The 21,429-nt window shown below is 42.3% G+C and overlaps 1 protein-coding gene across 1 annotated transcript in view; it reads left to right on the forward strand.

The window, feature by feature from the left end:
- The window catches only part of NDRG1 (N-myc downstream regulated 1), a 39,444-nt gene extending 27,054 nt beyond the window's left edge, over positions 1-12,390 (forward strand). Inside the window, exons 7-16 of the mRNA XM_030482090.1 lie at positions 1,563-1,623; positions 2,088-2,174; positions 3,622-3,678; positions 4,610-4,713; positions 5,097-5,153; positions 6,085-6,136; positions 6,791-6,838; positions 8,392-8,427; positions 9,773-9,824; positions 10,534-12,390. Coding sequence (XP_030337950.1) covers positions 1,563-1,623; positions 2,088-2,174; positions 3,622-3,678; positions 4,610-4,713; positions 5,097-5,153; positions 6,085-6,136; positions 6,791-6,838; positions 8,392-8,427; positions 9,773-9,824; positions 10,534-10,799 — 820 coding nt within the window. The 3' untranslated portion in view covers positions 10,800-12,390. The remainder of the gene's footprint in view (positions 1-1,562; positions 1,624-2,087; positions 2,175-3,621; positions 3,679-4,609; positions 4,714-5,096; positions 5,154-6,084; positions 6,137-6,790; positions 6,839-8,391; positions 8,428-9,772; positions 9,825-10,533) is intronic.
- Positions 12,391-21,429: the final 9,039 nt, after the last annotated feature.

A 21,429-nucleotide genomic window follows, 5' to 3' on the forward strand; every position in this document is an offset into this window, starting at 1 on the left:
CAGGGCAGAGCAGGTATTCACCCATGCTGCCTCTGAAGCTCTGGTCCGGCTTTCTGGCATTTAGTTTCCTAGAACTACAGTTGTGGTTGGCTTTTAATTCCTCTAGTATAGATGGATCATTTTGCCTTTGTTTCTGAAAGAGCTTATTTTTTGGCCTTTTTTTGAAATGTCAGTTTATTTTTAAACAGGAAGTAACTTTGAGTGAAATCCCATGTGCCTAATTTAGGGGCTTCCTCCAGTATTTTCTATGCATCACCCTCACAGGGGCAGGGCGCAGGCAATCTGTTCTTCCCACTGTAACAACCCATGTTTTCCTGTGTGGTTAGCAGAAAAAAGCCCCGTGGTCCCATCTGAAGGCACTTACTGTTTTGTTTGTGTGGCTTGAGTGTCTGAGTGGGTCAGTCTGACCTCCTCAAGCCTCTTCTACTACCAAGTGCTGATGTTGAAGGACCTTGTGGCAGTGTTGCGCTCTCTACCTGCAACAAGTTTAGGTGTGTGTCCTTCTTAAAGCTGAGCTTTAGCAGGAGCTGTAGCTGCAAAGGTACCTTCACTGAGGAGCTGGTGCTCCTGGTACACAATGAAGAGTGTAGGTGGGCACCTCCAAAGGGTTTTCAGGCAAATCAGAGTGAAAACCCAGCATTCAGGGTTAGGCAGTTGTGTAGAACAGAGTCTGGACTGCATGTGTGGGTTTTAGACACAGACCGGCATCCTAGTTGTTCAGCTGTAGTACCTTGGACCAGTTTACCTCACTAACTTAAGAGTTATGTTTTTTGAAACACCTAGTGTAAGGCACAGGGTTGTCAATTCTGTTCTTGCACTGGAAAAAAAACCCTGCTACCATAATGTCATTACCTTGAAAATCAATTAAACTGCAGTGTACTTGCAAAGCCTTGATTTAATATTGCTAATGAGAATGAAAACTACCCTCAGGTGTTTTCCTAAAAGCGTTGTATAACCTGTTTTTCTGAGTGGTTTTGTCTAGTCCTTGCTTCCACGTATTTTCTAAGACCTTGAAGGCGATGCTTTAAAACCGATTTCAGTTAATGCAAATATTTGGTTTGTCTCTGCCCTGTTTGGTTATGAAGTTTAAACTTAATCACTGCAATGGCTGGACAGCAGGAGAGGTTTCCCTGCCAGCCCCCTGTTAGAGAGGAATCAGTGTCCCAGCTGGATAGAGGGCAGGGGAGCCAGGGGAGGGAGAGCTTTGTATTTAGGCTGCAGATTTCAGGACTGTATCTTATAAGTTTTTCTGGCAGAGATTATTTCCTTCAGGATCAGAACAATGCCATGGTTGCTCAGTATATTTACTTAAAGATAAGTGAGAATTGCTGCTGCCCTGCAGTACGTGAGGACCAGTGTCCTATATACCTGCCAGAAACAAACCAGCTGCTATGTCAAGCTCCTTAATGGGGCTGGTGGCACTGCTGAGGGTCCACAGTGTGCCTGAGCTGCAGCCCACCCTCCTATAGATACCCGCTGGCATATGAAAGAGGAAGGTTGCTGACGTGGGTTTATTTTTGGTGCTCTTAGTCATTTGTCTCTTCTGGTTTACTGCTGTGCAGGCTGAAGACCGTTATAGGAATGGGAACTGGAGCCGGTGCTTACATCTTAACCAGATTTGCTGTAAGTTTTGCAGAGCTTCCCTAAAGCCTCAAACCAGATTTCCCCGACATGTTGCTGCCCCTGTAGCGTGCATAGAGAATTCCTGCTCTGCCATGCCTGTTTAAGTAAGCAGTTAGGCTTTTAAGTGAAATACCACAATCTGCGGGATAGCTAATCCAGAAGACCTAGATTTTTCCATTTTAAGGCCTGAGCTCTACCCAGTTAATTTGCAGAAGGTTTTTTTAATGGGAGTTCTCTATTTAAACTGAGGGTGGAGAAGAAGTTAAGTCTTAATGTTCTCCAGCTGCTCAGTTGAATTGCTGTAATGAAAAATCTTTTTTTTCCATACATATGCTTGTTTTGTGCAAGATCAAACCAGACCAACCACCCTTCTCCCCAGGAGATAATTTGCTAATTTAGATTTTATGCTGACTGTCAAATTGCAAAGGATATGTGATGAATCTTGAATCTCTTTTCTTTTGCAGTTAAACCACGCAGAGATGGTAGAGGGATTAGTTCTCATTAATGTAAACCCTTGTGCTGAAGGTTGGATGGACTGGGCAGCAACGAAGGTAAACATATTTAAGTTAGCAAAATAAATCATACTGTGAGCCTGTCAAGCATGGGCAAGCTTGTGTGTCAAGACATAGCTGCAGACACAAAATATCCCAAGCTGAATTCCTTTGAGGTTTATTCTTTCATTTGCAAACATACCTACTGGAGAGCTAGTGATAAAAGTAAGTACTTTGTGAAAGAGATACCCATGGTACAATGGGTATAGACAGTTCTTAGAGCTAGTAACTGCTGGGGAAAATGCAGTTTAACCTGTACACAGGGTAGTTTTGCAAACAACTTACTTGCAAGTAAACACCAAGTGTAGTGGAACATTCAGTTTTTTGTCGTCCACGGCTTGTTAACCAGCACAGTCCAAAATGGGAGCTAGAGCACAGAAAAATGTTCAGAATAGCATCTTCTAGGTTTCAATCATCTAGCTGAGTTTTGGATGCCAAAAAGTCTCAGAAAAGGTCATTAGCTACAGTAACTGTGGACAGAATGTCCATACAGCCTGAATTAAGTGAAAGTGTTCTCATATAAAGAAGCTCCTGTTAACTGTATTTTTTTTTTTTGCAGTTGTAAGATTTCAATGTGGGGAAACAGGTGCCGAGAACTGGTTTCAAAAATCTTCCTGAAGCCAGTATATTTAAGCATAAATGTTACATTACATGTCACTCAGATTTAATGTGTTCAGACATTTTTCAGGGTAAGCTGATGGAAGGCACTTTGGTTTTGTTATAAACACTGAGAAGTACAAAAATTAGTGCATCACCTTTTAACCACAGAAAGAAAAAAGTAAAAAGTGTCTGGGGTGATTTTAAATATAATGACAATCTTATACCAGGAGACACTTTCCAGAGCTGGGATGTAACATTCTTTAAAGGCTTAGTTACTAATTTTTTAAAAAATAACTTTGCATACCAGTTTATTTTGGTGAGTTTGGTCTAGAAGTATATTTAGTAACTCCTCTACATTGAGATGTACCAGTTGACCCATTTTGATTATCTCACCCAATGTCTCACCATAATTAAATTCTTCCATATCTGTGCTTCTGCTTTCTATCTCTTTTAAGTATTGCTGACGTTAGGAATACAGCAGGTGCCCTGTATCCTTACAAAGCAAGAGCACATACTCTGGGACATGAGCTTTAGGTACTGAAAACGCATTGTCAGTCTGAGCTGTTAGGGAGGAGATTGGGCAGTGAGGTTAAATGACACTCATCTGGCTGGTTTGCTTGGTGTTTCTGCAGGATGTGATTCCATATATACCTACACCACTAGTAGTGTGTCCCTATATAACTAATGGTGTTTTAGTTGGATTCAGGGGAAAAAAATATCTATCCTGCATATTGTACATATAAGGACAGCAGAGAAACATCCATTGGTCTACTTATGGGTAATTGAATGGTTTCAATTGTTCAAGGATTGTTTTAATATCAGATATTCAGATAATCTTGCTATTCAGATTTCAGGTTGGACAAATGCTTTACCAGACATGGTCATTTCACATCTTTTTGGAAAGGTATGTTCAAAAGATTGCTCTGATGTATTTGGTCATCTGTATTTATCTCCTGGGGCTGGGAGGGGGGGAGAAGCCTTCACTTAAACCACAAAATATGAAGTTAAACTGTGAGATAGGATTCATACTCGTGCTCCCAGTATTTTGGAGGTGGTATGCTGCCATGGGCCTTGCTGTATCCTGGTGACTCAAGTGCATTTCAGCCATGACAACCCTAGTAGGTTGGCCCTGTTTAGGTAGCCAACACTTAAACATGAGCATAAGCGTTGTGTGTGCTCATATTCTGACCATAATATACCTATAACTCTGAGAAAAATAACCTGTAACTCTGAGAAAGCTGGTTATTAGTACTAATGGTGCTCTTCAGTGCAAGCCTACTTTAATGGAAAGTTCTACGCTGAGGCTATTTTGTGGTGCTTGAAACTGTTAGTAAATGCACTGGAAAGCTTCATTCCAGCAGAAAAGGGAACTAATCTATAAAGACTTTAGAACCAAACTGTTTAAAAATGTTAGTGATTGAAGTCCTTGAAGCTTAGTTATTTACTATTGTGAAACTGAGCTCCTCATTACATGTGTTTGTAAGCTTTCAACATCTGCTTTACTCTGGAAACATTTATTGAGCTTCTTACCCTGACTCATTTTGTTTTAAAACCTCACACTTGTCTGACTGTAACCATCTGTACTACAACTGCATGTTTTGAAATTGTAAGATCTTGACATTACAACATAATGAAGTTTTACAGCAAAAAATGTGGTACTGCAGTTGGAGGCTAATACTAATCCTGGGTGACACCAGTAGGTACAAGAAGTTGCCCGTTCCCTAAATGTGCACTCCTGCTGTGTAGATATGAGTCTGATACACAACTGCTGTGCCATGTCTTTAGATCCTTTCAGAAAATAGCCCCTATTCTGAATGATTCTGTCTCCACTGCAGGAAGAGATTCACAGCAACCATGACCTGATCCATACTTACCGTCAGCATATTATTAATGATATGAATCAAACCAACCTTCATCTCTTTGTCAACTCTTACAACAGGTAAATACATTTACCTGATTTCTAACTGGAAACTGTTTCAAGAGGCTGTCCAGCTCTTAGAGCCAGTATTACTTGTGTGGTGGAGTTACTTGTGTTCCCCCAGTATAATGTTCTGCTTGACAGTGCCTTCAGGGGTCTCGGGTGGCTTGCTTATGGGAGAAGGACCTTATGCATCTGTGGGGAGAAAGCTGGTACACTGGGACTGAAGTAAGTCATTGATACTTCAGTCTAAGAGTGGTTCTCCATGAGTTGTGGAGGCTACAACATGTATCAGATTAAATTAACATATGTGAGTGTCTGTGCTTTCTCTAAACTAGAATAATATGGAAGTATCTAAAATTTCAGTGTATTAAGAGCCTTTGTCCTCTCCATTCTTTTTTCAGTCGGCGAGACCTAGAGATTGAACGTCCTGTTCCTGGAATAAATGTTGTCACCCTTCAGTAAGTATTTTATGTGCTACCAGTTCACCTGTACATGATGTGAACTAAAAGTTATGATCAGTGAGTGTGTTTCATATGCACTGCAGAGCTGCAGCTGGATGTGCTTATGTGCTAGAAAAGGATCTTGAAACTTCATGTAGGAGATAAGAGGTTACTGCAGGTCAGGGACCGCCATTAGGAAGATTTCCCCACTTCAAACTTCACAATCATATTAGCTGAAATGGAAAGTTAAGTAGTTTCTGTCACAGTGTATCTGCAAACTTAGAGTAAGTATTTGAAATGTAGATGTACTTAGCTTCATCTAGAAATGTGTTGCAATTAATGGAAACGATAGGTCTGAAGGCACTTGAGCTGTCCTATACAACCAAAAAAACAGAACCCAAAGCTATTTAAAAAACCCAAACAAAAACATTCAGAAAGATGGAGCAGGCACGAGAATGATGATTTGTCAGATCTTCTGCTAATAGCTTTTCACTTATGCTGCAATTTGTGCAACGTAACAGTTAAGTCCTTCTCTGCTCAGCTACTGATGTTTACACACAGGAGACTTTGGGACTGCTCCTCTGCCAATCTGGTTGAAATAGGATGGACAGGTCCAAAAGCTGGAGCTCAGGGACCTGGGGAAGTGGGGGTGAGACTTTGATGCTGATCCCTGCATTCAATTTCTTATAAAACTAGGTATAAGAGCACTGGGAAGTGCTGATTGGTACAAGATGGGGAAAGGGACAGGTTCTCAGGCAAGGTATCAGTGCGTGTCAGTAGATGTAGAGCTAGTACAGTGAATTTAGTGTATAATTAAGGTGTCTGGAATACAAAGCAAATCACTTTTGCACAGTTAACTTTCTCATCCTTCCAGTGACACAAAATGCAGCTTAGGGCAAGTAAAGGCTGGATCACAGCCATAATATCGCTTCCATGTGCTTCCTTGCAGATGCCCTGTCCTCCTGGTGGTTGGCGACAGCTCCCCAGCAGTGGATGCTGTGGTGTGTATCTTGAGTCGTTGATCCAGCCCAGCTGGCTCTGCTCTTCCAGACCATGAGACAGCTGCCATTGATTCCTTGCTGTTTGTCCTCTCTGTCTGTGCACTGTTATTTAATAGATCCTGCGTTAGGAACAATCGCCACAGCAGTTCCAGTGAACCGCAAATATTTTCCTTTCAAGAGGAATCTGCTGCTGGTATTTTAGCTTGTTCCATGGTGTTGGAGCGGTGCCTGGGTCACTATGGAAGTGAAGAGCTTCTTTTTTGACCATTATAACTTGTCCCAGATGACTGGATGACTTTAATGGGCATGACCAGTCTGCTGGCCTGTGGCCATATGGCTGCTCACCACTTGGGATGCTACCAGATGACCCCAGATTGCAAGATAAACAACACTTGTTGCCACTGGAGTTACAGAAACAGATAGAAAAAAAATCCTCAGTTCCTAACTAATGGGTTTGTTTGTACATGGAAATATGAACTGCCCTACTTGGGTTTAAAGATGTGTATATGTATAGATAGAGTCTTTATACAAAAGCCTAAGATAATCAATTTCATCTGTATTAAGCCAGAAAACAAGGTATTTAATCTGTTTTTATCCAGCAGTTCGTAATTACAATCTTGTGTATAATGCATATGCTGCTGTTCTTTAATACAGGTTGAATGCAACTCAAAGCTGGACCCAACAAGGACCACACTTCTGAAGGTAATAATATAAGTGTTGGTTTTGGTTTGTTTGTTTTAATGAACATTCGCCTGGTTTAAAATCAGCTGGATTAACTAAAAAAGCAGAGCCAGAGCAGTGTGCAGCAGTACAGTCAATGGTGAGAATCCTTTTCTTATGTGGAAAGGCAGTTTCTTCAGGGTTAAGAATATTTTAGTGGGATAAATGAGACTAGGGTTCTTCTCAAGGTTAAGAACCAGGGAATTTCTCAGCTCCTCCGTTTTAAAACAGTAGGGGTGAGGCCTAAAATGCTCAGTATTTCACATACCCATAATGAATTTGACTAGAGCTGGCAAAGTTGATCTCAAGGTGTTTTGAAAGATTTGAAAAAGCCATCAGCAGAGTGGATGTGCAAACCAACTCATTCCATTCCTGTGCTTGCCTGTCCCTCAGTGGTAATGTTGATGATTGGATGATAGTAATGGATGAATAGACAGCCGATCCATCAGCCACTGTTCTGTCATCCTGCCTTTTATGGGGGCACAGTCCAGTACATCTTACTGTTGAAATTACTCTTATTTTCCAAACACTTGATAAAATGTACTTCCAAACAGCAAAACATCATGCAAAGGCTTTGGCTGATACTCAGCATTCAGAGTATGGGTGCAATCTTCAGCTAGTTACTGATGAAGTAAAATGGGATGAGTGTAATGGCAAGCAAATGGAAACAAGTCTGGTCCCAGCTTCTGCTGGGAACTTTCACTGCATCTCTCTTTATTGAACTGGTCAGTGAAAGTTATAATAAACGGTTAATTTTATAAATGCTTTTTCCTCCTAACACTGAGGATTTACACTGCTGATGTGCTATGTGGACAAGACAGACTCACCCTAAAGAAAAGATCCTTTGTCAATGGCCAGCCATTGCTCAGTCCAGGGATACAGCTGATGCTGGATCCTGCTACAGGCCTGTTTTGCTGCTAACTAGTCCTAGATAGGATTTGGGGTTTCCTGTAATTTACAACTCGACTGTTTTCAGCTTGGAATGGCACTGTTTTTGTTGGGTTGACTTTGAGGGGTGGAGTGGCAGGAAAAGTGAAGTGCTCCAAAAATATTACATGCACTCAAGATAGCTTTTCTAATTTGGCTTTCCCTGCTTCCCTTGGCAAGTCAGGCTGATGCTTGCCATCCACAATCTCAGCAAGTCATTTCTGCCTGTCACCTCTGAGGTTTAGGTGTTTGTTCTCTCTCCCGTTTGTCATTCAAGTCAATACCGAGTCACTTTGTTGTAATTCAGAGCTGAACTTGCAACCAGGACTAATAAGCTGGTTTCTAAGAAACTAGTAAGCACTGCCTAGCAAAAAGTATTTATTTGCTTTGCCTGAGGATGAAGACACTTCAGGGTTTTCTGGTGCAGTTGTAGCTTTTGGAAACGTTTAACTGCTTAGTTCAATGTGTACATCTACATGTATGTTACTAATACAACAAAATGAAATGTTTTTTCTGCCAAATAGCTAAAGCAGTCAATTTAATATATCCTGAGCATAAATGAGTTCCTCTGGTATTATGATAACTGGCTGTTCTCATCCTCGTTTCAGATGGCTGACTGTGGTGGGCTCCCTCAAGTTTCTCAGGTAGGATTTGGATGTAATTCCTACTAATCCTGTTCTGTAGCATGTCAGACTGCAATAAATGGGTATTTTCCTGTAGGGTACTTTCTGTTCCCAAATGTCAGCCAAAAGGATGGTTATGATTTCACGAATAATGATGTCAGTTGGTCATCTGAGCTTTCCTTTTTCTTTAAAGAGCAATGAAGCACAAAGTTAAGATTGGGAGGGGATATTATTTCCACTAATTACATCTTAACCAAGTAAAGGTCTGAGGTGGGAATGCAGAGGTATTATTTTATGCCTATCTGCTAAGATAACATGGGTTAAGGCTTGAGCACTAGTGTTTTAGAAAGATATTCTTATTTGGGCTATTTATAGTATATATCAGGAAAGTCGGAGGCAAGAAATAACAATGCTATGTTCTTGCATACAGTGATGTGGCTTGATTGAGATTCAACTGGAGTTTCTGAAATGTATTTAGGCATAAATTCCAAGGCTGCTAATAAAAGCAGGCTGAGAAAGTTAAAATTTACCTATGCTATAGTGTTGCTTCACTGAAAGAGCTGACCTGTGAATCAGCTTTAGAATGGGATGTAACATCCAAACAAATTTCTAAGGAACATAATGTGGTGTTCATGAACTTAAGGAAAAAAATGAACTTGTAATTACCCATGCTGAGAAGTTCTTGTACAGATAGCGTGTGCTCCAACAGTGGGAGGTGGGGAAAAGGCTTTTTAAAAGCCACACAGGAGTATGTGCATTGCTTCTGTTACACAGAGTCCATATTTGCACTGGTTCAGATAGAATTATACTAAAAGTACAGGCAATATTGGCCTGCACAATAATTGAGATTGTGAGGCTTATTTGGCCACAGCAGCAGAGAAAAATAGCGAGTGCCTCATTGCAAGACTGTCAGTCATAGTCAGTTGCGCTTGCATATTCCTGCTGAGCTTTTTTGCCCTATAAACATAACTATCATCCCTGACCAGTTGAATTTGGTCTCTGCTGATTATAAATTGCTGTGTGAACTGCCCCTTATATTTTGTAAGGCCAGTTGTTTTACTTTGGCTCACCTGCCTCAGTAATGGTATGAGCAAAGTTTGAGCCAGGCTTAGTCCTCTTGTAATTACTTCTCTGGAAATCTCATTCTCAAATGTACATATCCATTTGGTAAAGTAATGGGGCAGGGGAGCAGATGAGGGAGAGGAATGGTGGAATTCGCTCACATAAATAAAATTTTCATGCATTCATTGAAACCCAGAGAATATTTAAGATGTCTTTGTTAAGACAGGACATCTATGGCATGTATAACATTGTAATGTAATTAACTTGCTGAGCACTGAGTACAATAATACTCTTTCTTTTGCAGCCTGCCAAGCTTGCAGAAGCTTTCAAATACTTTGTTCAGGGAATGGGATACAGTAAGTATTGGTTTTATGGTGGAATGGTTCACCTGGCTATCAAAGTTTGTTGGGCATCTAAGCCCCCAGAGAGTCCTCTGATGCTAGATGTGTGATCTTTTCCTAGTTGGATATGCATTTGCAAGGGGAAAAAAACACGTGGTGTTTGAGCAAATTCAGACCAAATTATGTTACTACATAGTAGAGACCTTTGTAGATAGCTTAAACCCACAAATACCTTCTTTATTTTATCTTGATATTTTGAAGGCTGATATTTGTGTCCCCTTGATGCACCACAGAGTATGATTCATATACTGCACATAACATTTAAAACCTCATTAATTCAGAAACTTGTGTGATTTGTAGCTGTTTGTCCTTCATGTATGTGCTTCTGATGACTGCTCTTTGTAGATGCATTGCCAGCCTGGTTAAAACATATGAAAGTAGCAGGAGGTCTGATGAGCCTCTTTAGTTTTCCTCTGGATTGTTGCAGCCACAGCAACATGCCACAAAGCTTTGTCTTGAATCCCTCAGCCCTGACCACCAATTTTGCTTTAATAATTTGGGCTTCTTAACTGTATACCTGGAGCAGTGGTGGTACATGAAGCCACCATGAGAAGTATGTATTTAATCATGAAGGCTTCTCCAAGGGTAGTTAAGGCTGGAGAAGAAGGCAAGGCTTCCTTCCAAGCCCATGAAGCAAGGCATTAATGAAAGACTGTTCTTCCAGTCCCTTCTGCTAGCATGACCAGGCTGATGAGGTCCCGCACCGCTTCTGGCTCCAGCGTAACCTCTTTGGAAGGACAGAGGAGCCGGTCTCACACAGGAGAAGGCACACGGAGCCGGTCTCACACTGGGGAGGGAACAAGGAGCCGATCCCACACTGGGGATGGTGCCAGGAACCGCTCCCACACAGACACACGCATCGAGCTGACGCCAAACTCAGCAAGCAACGCTGAACAATCAAGCCCCAAGTCCATGGAAGTGTCCTGTTAGATGGCTGTGGGAGGTTTAAACTGGTCACAGTGTGGAAAAAGTAATGGATGCCCCCTGTGTATCACAAAAACATAACTGGTATTAATCTCAAGCTATTCTGTAGGCTGAACTCTGTTCACCAGGGTCTGACAGGGACCAAAGAAAAGAAGCATCTCATTTGCTCTGTCGTTATTCTTCTAACTCAGACAGTTGCTGCTATTGTGCCCTCCTTCAGTGGATGCCAAATTCTAAAGGATACTTGCCAAAAGCTGATGTGGTTGTAAACACTTCAGAGTCAAACCAGACTTGCTTAGTATCCTCCTTTTAAAATCAAAGCTGTTACATGTCCCTTTATCTCTTATTCTCTTGAAGTAAACTGGCACAATTTGAGATGAGTTTCAAAGAGGGGGAGAGGAAAAAAAAAATCACTATTATGGGTGGCTTTTGACAAAGGAGACAAAAATGTATTATGGCCTCATGTTGAAGCTGGAGTCGAATTCATTGTATATAGCTTGACTTCAAATGATAGAGAAGTTAATGTATCATGCATTTATAGGCCTTCTAATTCCTTAGTATTCAAGCCTGTTTTCCTATGTACAATAATATACTACTAAAATAGGCGATTTAATGTGACTTTGAGACAAACTAAATCTAAGCTTTTTTTATTTCACTTTTTTGAGACTTAGTTCCAATCTTCCTTTTCTTCCCCCCTCCTAGCCCCTAAAAAATGCTTAGCCAAATGAGGACAGGATTTAAATTTGATAAGCAAGGTAGCATCTCCTGTTTGGGTTCTTGGGCCAAAGGGTTTACCATACCACAAAAGCTGGCATAGTTGTAAGAAGTAGGGTAGCTGTACATGCCAGCAAAGCAGAAACAGCTTGATTTTTCCTTCAGACAGTTTCTTATCTGTGCAGCTCAAGTTTTTTTGTGTCCAGCACAATTGTGATGAATTAGGAATTCTTAAGCAAAGCCAGATCCAGCTGTTCTTTGTCAGGAGAGATGAATAACTGTGGGATGGTGTGTAATTAGATACTGTACATTCAACTGCTACTAATTACTAGATTTGAAACTCTGATGAGATCTCACTGGTGCTGAGAAGTGTATTGCACAAAGTGGTGTAGCGGCAGCGCTGTATCTGTGAAATACAGTGTTTAATGACTGCCTAAATGTAATGATGTTCTGGTTCTGTATCTTTATGCAGTCTCTTGGTACCTTGGGTTACTTTGATGCTAGTGGCTTGATACCTTTCTGCCAGTCAGATTTTCACAGTTGGGTGTTCTTATGCTTGTCCTTCCATAGGTAGTGGGACAGGGTTTCCTGAGCTCCAGTGCATACCTGCTGCATTGCAGTCCTCACACAAACAAGAAAACTCAAATGCCGAGCAGTTAAATAGCAAATGTTAATACTTTTGCGATTGCTTGTTCGGAAGAACGCAGTCTAGGTTACTTTATATTGACTAACTTCAGCTCTTGTGTAGAATATCCATAACAGCTTGTGGGAAGAACAGACAATTTCCAGAAAGAATAAAGCTATTGTGTAAAGTCTATCAAGAAAAGTTTCTTAATGAAGTATTTGTATTTATTTCAAAACAAATAAATTTGTAACTTTGCAATGCCTGGTGTCTTGATGTTTTACCAGGAGTACAATGGTCAAGTATACTCTATGTATACAAGTATATTCTTGTGTTGTGGTTTAACCCCAGCCAGCAACTAAGCCCTATGCAGCTGCTCACTTACTCCCCTCTCTGAGTGGGATGGGGGAGAGAATCAGAAGAGTGAAAGTCAGAAAAGTTGTGGGTTGAGATAAAGACAGTTTAATAGGTAAAGCAAAAGCTGCACACACAAGCAGAGCAAACCAGGGAATTCATTCACTGCTTCTCATTGGTATCGCGGGGCTCCATCCTGTGTAACGGTGACTTGGGAAAACAAATGCTGTCATGCTGGACATTCCCCCTTTCTCCTCTTTCCCCAGCATTTACTGCTGATCATGACATCATATGGTCTGGAATACCCCTTGGGTCAGTTGGGGTCAGTTGTCCTGGCCATGTCCTCTTCCAACTCCTTGTGCACCCCAAGCCTACTCACTGGTGGGGTGTGGTGAGGAGCAGGAAAGACCTTGGCTCTGTGTAACTGCTGAGCAGCGCTAATGAAAACATTTCCGTGTTATCAACACTGTTTCCAGCACAAATCCAAAAAGTAGCCCCATACAAGCTTCTATGAAGAAAATTCTCACAGCCAAAGCCAGCACATTTTGTCACCCCTTTGTATCTATTAAATCCTTTTTTGTTTGCTCATGTCTCTGCTATTCCCTACTTTTGTGCTCAGAGGTTAGAGTTTTTTTCACTCCAGCCTACTCGTTATAGAAACAAGAAACTCCAACTCACTTCAGTATTAACTGTTACAGTATCCTGGTTTCAGCTACTCCTTCCTCCTGCATCCCAAAAAAATCCAACAATAGGAAGAGGCAAAAGCAAATATTTGGCATGTCTGAGCCAAGGTGCTTCTAGGTATGATGGTTCAGCAGTTGTGATTGGACTGGTACCAGCAAAGGGCTTGATTTGATTAAGCACAGGCACTGCCAGTGAAAACAGGAGGAACCTGTGCCAACTCATCTTACAAAAGAAGGGCAAAGTTACGTTCTTTGCTGAGCTTTGCTGAGAATGGCTCATCATTCCTTCCACAAGGGCACCATGGTGAGCCTGTCAAGCATAGGCAGTTTATTCTTCGTTAATGGGGAGGAATGCATCCAAGCCTTCTTGCAGCACAAAGGGATCTGTGAGCACTTCGGAGCAGTGAGGAGTTGCTAGGACCACTATAAATGTCAGCTTTGTAACAAAAAGTATTCATTTGGCAAGGAACAGCATGTACCTGTGCAGAAAAGCTGGAGGACAGTACAGAGGAGTGGTGTCTTACCTTTTCCAAGGAATTGGAACTCCTTGTTCCCTGGTCTCCTGGCATCTTTAACTTGTGCTGAACTGAAAAGTGGTGGGTTTAGTAGAAATAAAAAATCACAAATAAAAAGGGGTTTTTATAAAACTTCTTTCTAGATCTTGTAAACTGGAGTTCTGCATTATACTTGGAGACAGAATTAGCCTGGATACTGTAGTGTCACTAAACCAGAAAAGGTGAGCTGGAGTTTCAACTTCTTTTCAAGGTATGAATGGCCATTATGGAGCAAGAAGCTCCTGTGGCACAGAGGAGATTCAGATTGGATAACAGGAGGTTTCCAGAAAATAAACATTTCATCCCTTACAGTGTTTTTGGGGTTATAAAGGATGGTATAGCACAAAATGGGCCCTCAGGGACCAAGAGGCCTCCTGATTGCATTGAAATATCTCAATACCAAACCTTTGCTCACTGGTGTTCTTCAAAACCACTAGTAGAAAGGATGTTGTTGTTGCTGAAATCTGAGTCTTCCCACTGCTGCCTGGGACTTGACATCTACTGTACAAAAATCTGGCTAGACTTCAAGGTGGCTTTTCCCCTCCCTGTCCTTGCAGAGGAGGAGTGGGAGAGGATGTGCCAATACCATGTTGTCACAGCAGGACTTTTGTGCTGAAGGATGCTGCTTTCCTCTTTTAAGAGTCCCTAGAGACTAGACAGCTGGAAACTTTAACCTAGATGTGTTTTGGGGGTTTATGATTAATGTCATGTGTTGCAAGCAATGGGCTGAGCTGGAGAAAAAACAGTTTATAGCAAAGCTGCTTATTTTTTCTATCCAGTGCTGGAATCCTCTTCCTGTCTGTTTTTGCATCTTGGGCAGAGTATCTGTTGCAATCCTCAAGGTGACGCAGGCTGTTGTTTCTACCAACACAACGCACTGAGCAGCGCCTCATTGCAGCATGATCCTCCCCATTCCCACATGCTGTCTGCTTGTTTTTGCACTACTTTGCACTGATTTGCACCGTTTCGCTGGAACTGAAAGTCTCTTCTGCTCTGTATACATATGAACAGCTGTTTTGATGCGTGGATTTAGTGTTTCCACTGAGCCAAATATAGGCTTTATGTTGATAGCTGATTGCTGCTATGCCTAATGTTTAAATAACTGAGAGAAAGGATGTCAGGGTATTTTAAGAGATCAACCCTTCCCCCCTTAGCCCTTTGTTACAGACAGACAGAGGCTCTCACTGTTTCTATCTATTGCTTCATTAAGGGCTCCATTCATTTTACAAACAACACAGCTGCTGACCAGCGTTGGGGGGAAAAAAGAGAAAGAATGAAAGAAAAAAAGGCTTCTGATTGCAACTGCCAAACAGTTCAGTGTCTATTCCCTGCAACTCAGCGCAGAGATTGCTTGCTCACTCAGCACCTCCTGGGAGATGGAGGACAACTGCTATTTGGATGTAATTAAAGAGGCAGTCCCTCACCCTATACACCCCGGTTTTGGCACTGGTGGCTGTGGGAGGTACATCAGACATGGGATGCAGACATCACTGGGCATCTCCAAAAGAACCCGAGGACTGGGAAAGGGGACAGTGGGCAGCTCTTCCTTCCCAAACAGCACCATCAGGGTGAGCTGTGACCTGCAGCAGAGCTGGGAGAAGTCTCCTTGGGTGACCCGCCACTCTGTGCAGTTACTTGTGGCTGAAGGGGATTATGGTGTTCATTCAGGTCAAGGTCAATGCACGAATGGGGCTGGAAGGGAAGGGCTGTTTGCTGGGCAGATGTGCTCAGGGAGGGCCAGTGCATCTCCAGGCGAAGCCTACATAGGTGACAGCATCCAGAAAAGAGCAAGAGCTGCCACCAGCCTGGGCTTTGCATCCCTTGGCTCCGTGTGTGTGTCCATGTGTGTGCATACACGTGTGTAAGCAGGTCCTCGAGAGGCTCAGCACCCTGCACGCAGGATGATGAGCAGGGAAGATGAGCTGCTGCGCTGTTGTTTCACTCCACATGGTGGACCTGACATCGACACAGGGCATGCTTGTAGAGCCTGCCCTGAGCAAAGGTGCCACCCAGCCCTTTGCACACTGGTGAGGTACACACAAGACAGACACTCTTGCCTTACCCCAGGCCTACACTCGCACCTCTCCAGCTGTGAATTGCCATTTATTGGCTGATTGCAATGTCTTTTCATTTTTATTTGATAATAAAAATTAGCTCTTTATCACCAATGTTAAACTCCATCATGTGGTGATTCCCTCCATGCTGCTCATGCAGGCTTGGGGCAGGGGCGGTCCCACAGAATGAGAGCCAAGCAAAGGGTCAGCACTTCATTTGGAAAGTGCAAGGTACTTAGGAGATAATGGGTTTCCCAGGCTAGTCCAAACGCAGTGGCTGAGAAAGCAGCCAGGAAGTCCTTCATGCAAGATCGTGTGCTTGGCAGCTGCCTCATGCAGACAGAAGACACAGAGGCCAGATAGGAGTTCTGGTGCCTGTAGAGGCAGCAGGGGAATGTGCTACCTTTGCTGAGAGCTATTGCCAGAAACACAGTTGGATGGAAAGTGCTTAAAATGCAGAAGACTGCCCTTAACAGCAAAATAACCCACTGAAAGCACATGAATAGGAAGGCTGGGGAGAGGGTGCTTTTACACCTAGTTCTGACAGCCATAAGCAAGCCCACAGCACCCATCACTGTTCAGGGCAGGAGGCCACTTCAAGTGTTTAAATTCCTACTTCAGGCTGGAAGGCAAGCTTGCTTAATCTTTACTGGGGTTAGCTCAGGATGTGTAAATGCAGGGTTATGAATAAGGCGTCTTTAATTTAAGTGCTTTTCCCTATATCTCTAATAACACTGCTTGAACAATTTCTGTCTATGGCTGCTGCAAACAGGTTAGTCCTGCAACCTCTCAGGATTGCTGATAAAGAAGATAAGTAACACACTCTACTTTGCTCAGAGACTCTAGACAGGCTATCCCAACTCCAGTAAGAGTGCTGGGGGAAAAAACAAACAACTACAAACGTAGAGCCAGAAACAGACCAGTAAATAAGGACATATGAGTTGGGGAACACCTGGCTTTCCCAAGCTGCCAAAATAGTCATACTGAAGGAAATGCTCTCAGAGCATCCTCTTTCACCACATATTTAGTTTTATGTGTTCTCCAGTTCAGTGCTTTGTCACTGATTGCAAAAGCACCCTTGGACATTGGCCAGGTGAGGAGATTGGAAAAGGAAATGAAATATCAGTCACCTTCTTTTGCTTGCCTAACCTTCTAAATGAAGTGTCAGTCACAGATTCATTAATCATTTACCACTTACGATGTTATTTAATACCTTTAAACCCTGGCAGCAGCATGCCACCAATAAAACCTCACCACAATGCTGTATGAATGAGTAATACATACTACATAGCTGGAGTAACGCAGACTGACACTGCCAAACCAATCTGGTTTTCCCATTATTTTTTCCTATATTTCAGCATATGAAGCTTAGAGAAATAGCTCTGTAGAACTGTTTAAATGGGGAAGCCACAGTTTGAAAAGGTATGTGTATAGATATGTGCCTGTAGTTGAGAACACTCTGTCTCCATCAGTTTAACAAACTGCTTGTCTTAAAACTCCTGAAAAAACCCAGGAGAAAAAAAATCCCAGGATTTAGTTTACAAGATGACACAGTGTTTCTGAATATTGTGGTCTTCCTGGAGCATTACATGTCCACGGAACAACCCTAATGAGCATGTAAAAAATAGAGCAACTGCATAACACCCTGTTTCTAGTTGCACACACCCCGAAATGGTGATTTAAATTCTAGTCAATGCTCCATGCAAAGGCATCTTTCTAAGTTACATGCTTGCTTCTTCAGAGAGTGGATAACCTGCTTTCGGGGGCTAACCAGCAAGGCAGCTTGAGCCACCGTACTGAGTTGGGTAAAGTCTATACAGAAGGTTAATGGTGATGGTCACTGGAGCTAGCTGGAATCTTGCCATTTGTATTATCATGAGCTGACCCTTAAAATCCAATCCACCATCCTTGTCCCAGCCTACAGGTCCAACAGGATGATTGTCATGAGCAGGACGTGTGTCAAACTGTGTTGGCTTAGCCTGGGTTTCAACATCCTCGCTCCCATCCTTTCTCAAGCCTTTCCCTGGAGTGCTGCAGCAGAGGGGTCTAGCACCAGCTCGGATCCTGGTATCTCCTCAATGCTATTATTGTTGCATTCTTGGATGCCGGTACCTCTTTCAGGTACCAGCAGAGACCTGGGCCTGTTGTATGAGGCACTGTACAAACATACAGTGACCACCGGTTCCTACGGGAGGAGTTTTCACTCTCAACAGAGGCAATGAACAGTAGGGCCTTGTTCTGTCCCTGGAGAACTCAGGAAAAGCCAACAAAGGGCTGGATCCATGAAAACCTTTGAGGATCTAGATCCTCAGTGTGTTTAAACAGTAACCACAAAAGTTCTTTTGTAAAGATACATGATTTGCCCAAGCGCACAGGGAGCCAGGGAACTGAAAGTAAAGGCTAGTCCATTGCCTTAGTCCCAGGGCTAATCTTCTTGTAAACATCCATTAAAACAAAGGCTTTCTAATGCATCACAAACTGCCAGGCAAGTTCACTGGCTACAAGTGTTGCTCTTTCCCTTTCAGTGTCACCAGACAGAAAAACAGTTGCACAAGCTAATGAGGCTTGGTTTCCTACACATTTCTGTCCAATGCCCCCACAAAACCCCTTTACAGCAGTGTAATAACCGCTATTCCCCATCTGTGATGCCTTCAGCTGTCCCTCTTCCACGGCTGCTTGTTTCCAAATGGTGCATCTGTTCAAAATCCCTTAATGCTGCTGTTGTGGTTGTGCCATGCTGCAGACGTGTTAGATGTGTTGGCTGCCTTGCAGATGTGCATGAGCTTTCCATGAGGGCAATATGATGGGCTTCTCCCCTGTCCTACTATTTTATTTAACTTGTTATTTCAGGAATCACAATGCTTCCGAGATCTTCACTCTTCTGCCTACTTTGTTTGACATTTCCCACAAAGGGACTGACTGACAGACAAATGCGCAGTAGTTTCATATGCCTTGTTCCCTTGGGAAACCAGGCGAGAAACAGAAACATCTTGGGTGCATTGGGTGAGCTCTGTGGTTCCCAGGCATTCACTTCTCTAAGAACCGACACATACTGGAGCTGCTGGTCATGCATTAGCTTACAATAGCTTCTTTTATCTCACAATGAAAGCTGTGTGTTTCAGCCGCCGAAGCATTTGATTATGGTGGTTACAGTGGTAGCTAATTGCAAAGCGAAGCAAGCTTATTAAGTGCCACAGTTTTGGGTATGTCTTCTAAGCCTGTTCACTTGTTTCCTTATGTCTACATGTAAGACAGAGAAAGACTGATTATATGTATAAACACACACTATTTGTGCACTCCGTTTTGTGCACCACAGACTGCACTGTAGGAATACGTATATATCACTATATACATCCATATTCAAGGACATGTTCATATATGTTTTTATATATAATACTTTCTACAAAATTATATAAATGCATGCGTATATTTTCTATATGCATATACATACATATACATATATGAGTATATATACGTATGTATTTTTATATATGCATATACATACATGTATACACACACACACATATGGTATTTTAAGATGGACAAGAACTAGAAGACAGGATTCTGAGTCATATTTAAGGGATCTGACTGAAAAAGAGGCCCTAGGATGGCTTCCCTACCAAGCACCTCAATACAAACCATTTTCCCTCTTGGAAAACACTGTCAAATTCTTGGCCAAGGCCACTTCTTCGTATGTTCCCATGGACCTTTTTTTACCAAGTGATGGGGTTTAAAATAGAACATGCTCAGTCTTGCAAGTGCTGAGGTTCATTTGGGTGGAGGTAAATAGGTCAGACGTGACCTCTCCTGTCACTTCATCCAGGCCAAAAGCACTCATAAGGCTGAATCTTGAGAAGTACTGCTGTCCTCAGGTTGCTTATCAACAGAGGAACAAACAGGAGAGGCGCTTTGCACCCGCAGTAGAACATGCAGGCAAGGATCACCCTTCTTTTCTGCCACTGGGGATTTCAGGGAAGCTTCAAAAAAGAAATAGTAAAAGCTTTGAATTAAGGAATGACCTTACTCTGTGAAAAATTTATGGGCCAAATCCTTGTATATATATAAAAAGAGAAGCTATTGAAGTTAACAGCTTTTGAGGATATCTAGCATTTTTACTTGTTGCTTTTACATAAGGGTTGCATTATTTACAGCCTGCATACAAGACGTTTTATCATAGCCAGAAAGATTTATGTCTCCCGCGAATTTACCTTCCTCTGGGTTATCAAGTTGAAGACAGACAACTTGCCAATTGAAACTAAAGCAAAAGAAGTGACTGATGTAAACCGGTTGCATCATCCCAAGTTCAGCCCTGTACTGGTCCAGCCTCCAAACCATGTGTCATTCAGCAGTTCTGCTGTGCCATTAGGTATTTTGGATGCAGATACTGCAGATCTTCATGCAGAAATACATTTCTACTCTCCCAAGTGCAGCAACAGCCAATGTGTGGTGGTGCATGGGTGCTGTACTAATAGCTTATTGGAGAAAAAAGCTTTCTCCATCACCCTTCAGTGATGAGAAATTTATTACTTGGAAAGGTAGTGACAATTTTTTCTTCTTTTGGCAAATATTTGCATGTGAAACCATTTCTGCACGAAGTGTTTACACTGATGTTTACTCCAAGTAGCAGCCCAGTTGCACCTAGTGCATGAGAAGCTATGCCAAGGATCTTCCTCTCCTCTCGCATCCTAACCTGTGTAACACATGCCTCCTTTCTCCTACTCCAGCCATGTAAAACAAAGGTATGTGTCACTGGCAAGGTGTCAGTAAGAAGTGGGACCTGTGTGCTGGTAACACATAGGAGAAGGTAGTGGTCCCCACATACAGACCACACCATTTCTATGTGAATAAATGGGCACATGAGATATTGTTCTTTATCTTTCATCTGACTATATTTCATCCTTCAGAGCTAGCCTAGAAGCAAAACATAATCCACAGATAAAAGAATCTATCCTGAAAATATGAGCTCTGGGGTGGTCATTTTGGATTCAGAGCATTCAGGCTGTTCAAGATCAGAGCAGGCAGAGAAGTTGTGAAAATGTCGCTGGTACAAGATACTCTGAGAGATCTAGGTGAGTCCAAGGAGAGCAGGACACAGAGGTTCTTGAACCCAGCCTCGTGAAGTGAGAGACAGACTTATTGCGCAGAAACATTGTCCTCCCTAGGCTTTTCCCGTGAACTTCACCATGGGGTAGGATCTGACTGAGAATGACAGAGGGCTAGTTCTAGGACTGATCTCAGTATGATGGAGATTAGAGTCTAGTCCTGAGGGTCAGCAGCATCCAAGACTGAAGTCTGATGTTGAAAACTAAACATATGCCAATGCTTGTTTTCCAGCTTAGACCACATTAGTCAAAAAATGACAGTAATGATATCTGAATCTCAATCTAAGCTACTGACAGCCATACTTTTGTTGTCATACTAGTGTACTATTCTTTCCTTTGGGCAATTAAACTGTTGGCCTAATAAATGGCAGTGCCAACAGGCCTGTAATTTAAGCCTTGGAATCTGTGCATAGAGGAATTTTTGGCTGTTGTTAAGGGATGGAGGTCTATTAGAGTTGAAAATCCTGCTCGTTCAAGGCCTTTCCAAAAACAGTGTGGCAAAACAAGGAGACTTAACATCCTAGCTCAGGAAAAAAACAAATTGTACATTGGC

Source organism: Strigops habroptila, chromosome 1, assembly GCF_004027225.2.
Source record: "Strigops habroptila isolate Jane chromosome 1, bStrHab1.2.pri, whole genome shotgun sequence".
Classification (NCBI taxonomy): domain Eukaryota; kingdom Metazoa; phylum Chordata; class Aves; order Psittaciformes; family Psittacidae; genus Strigops; species Strigops habroptila.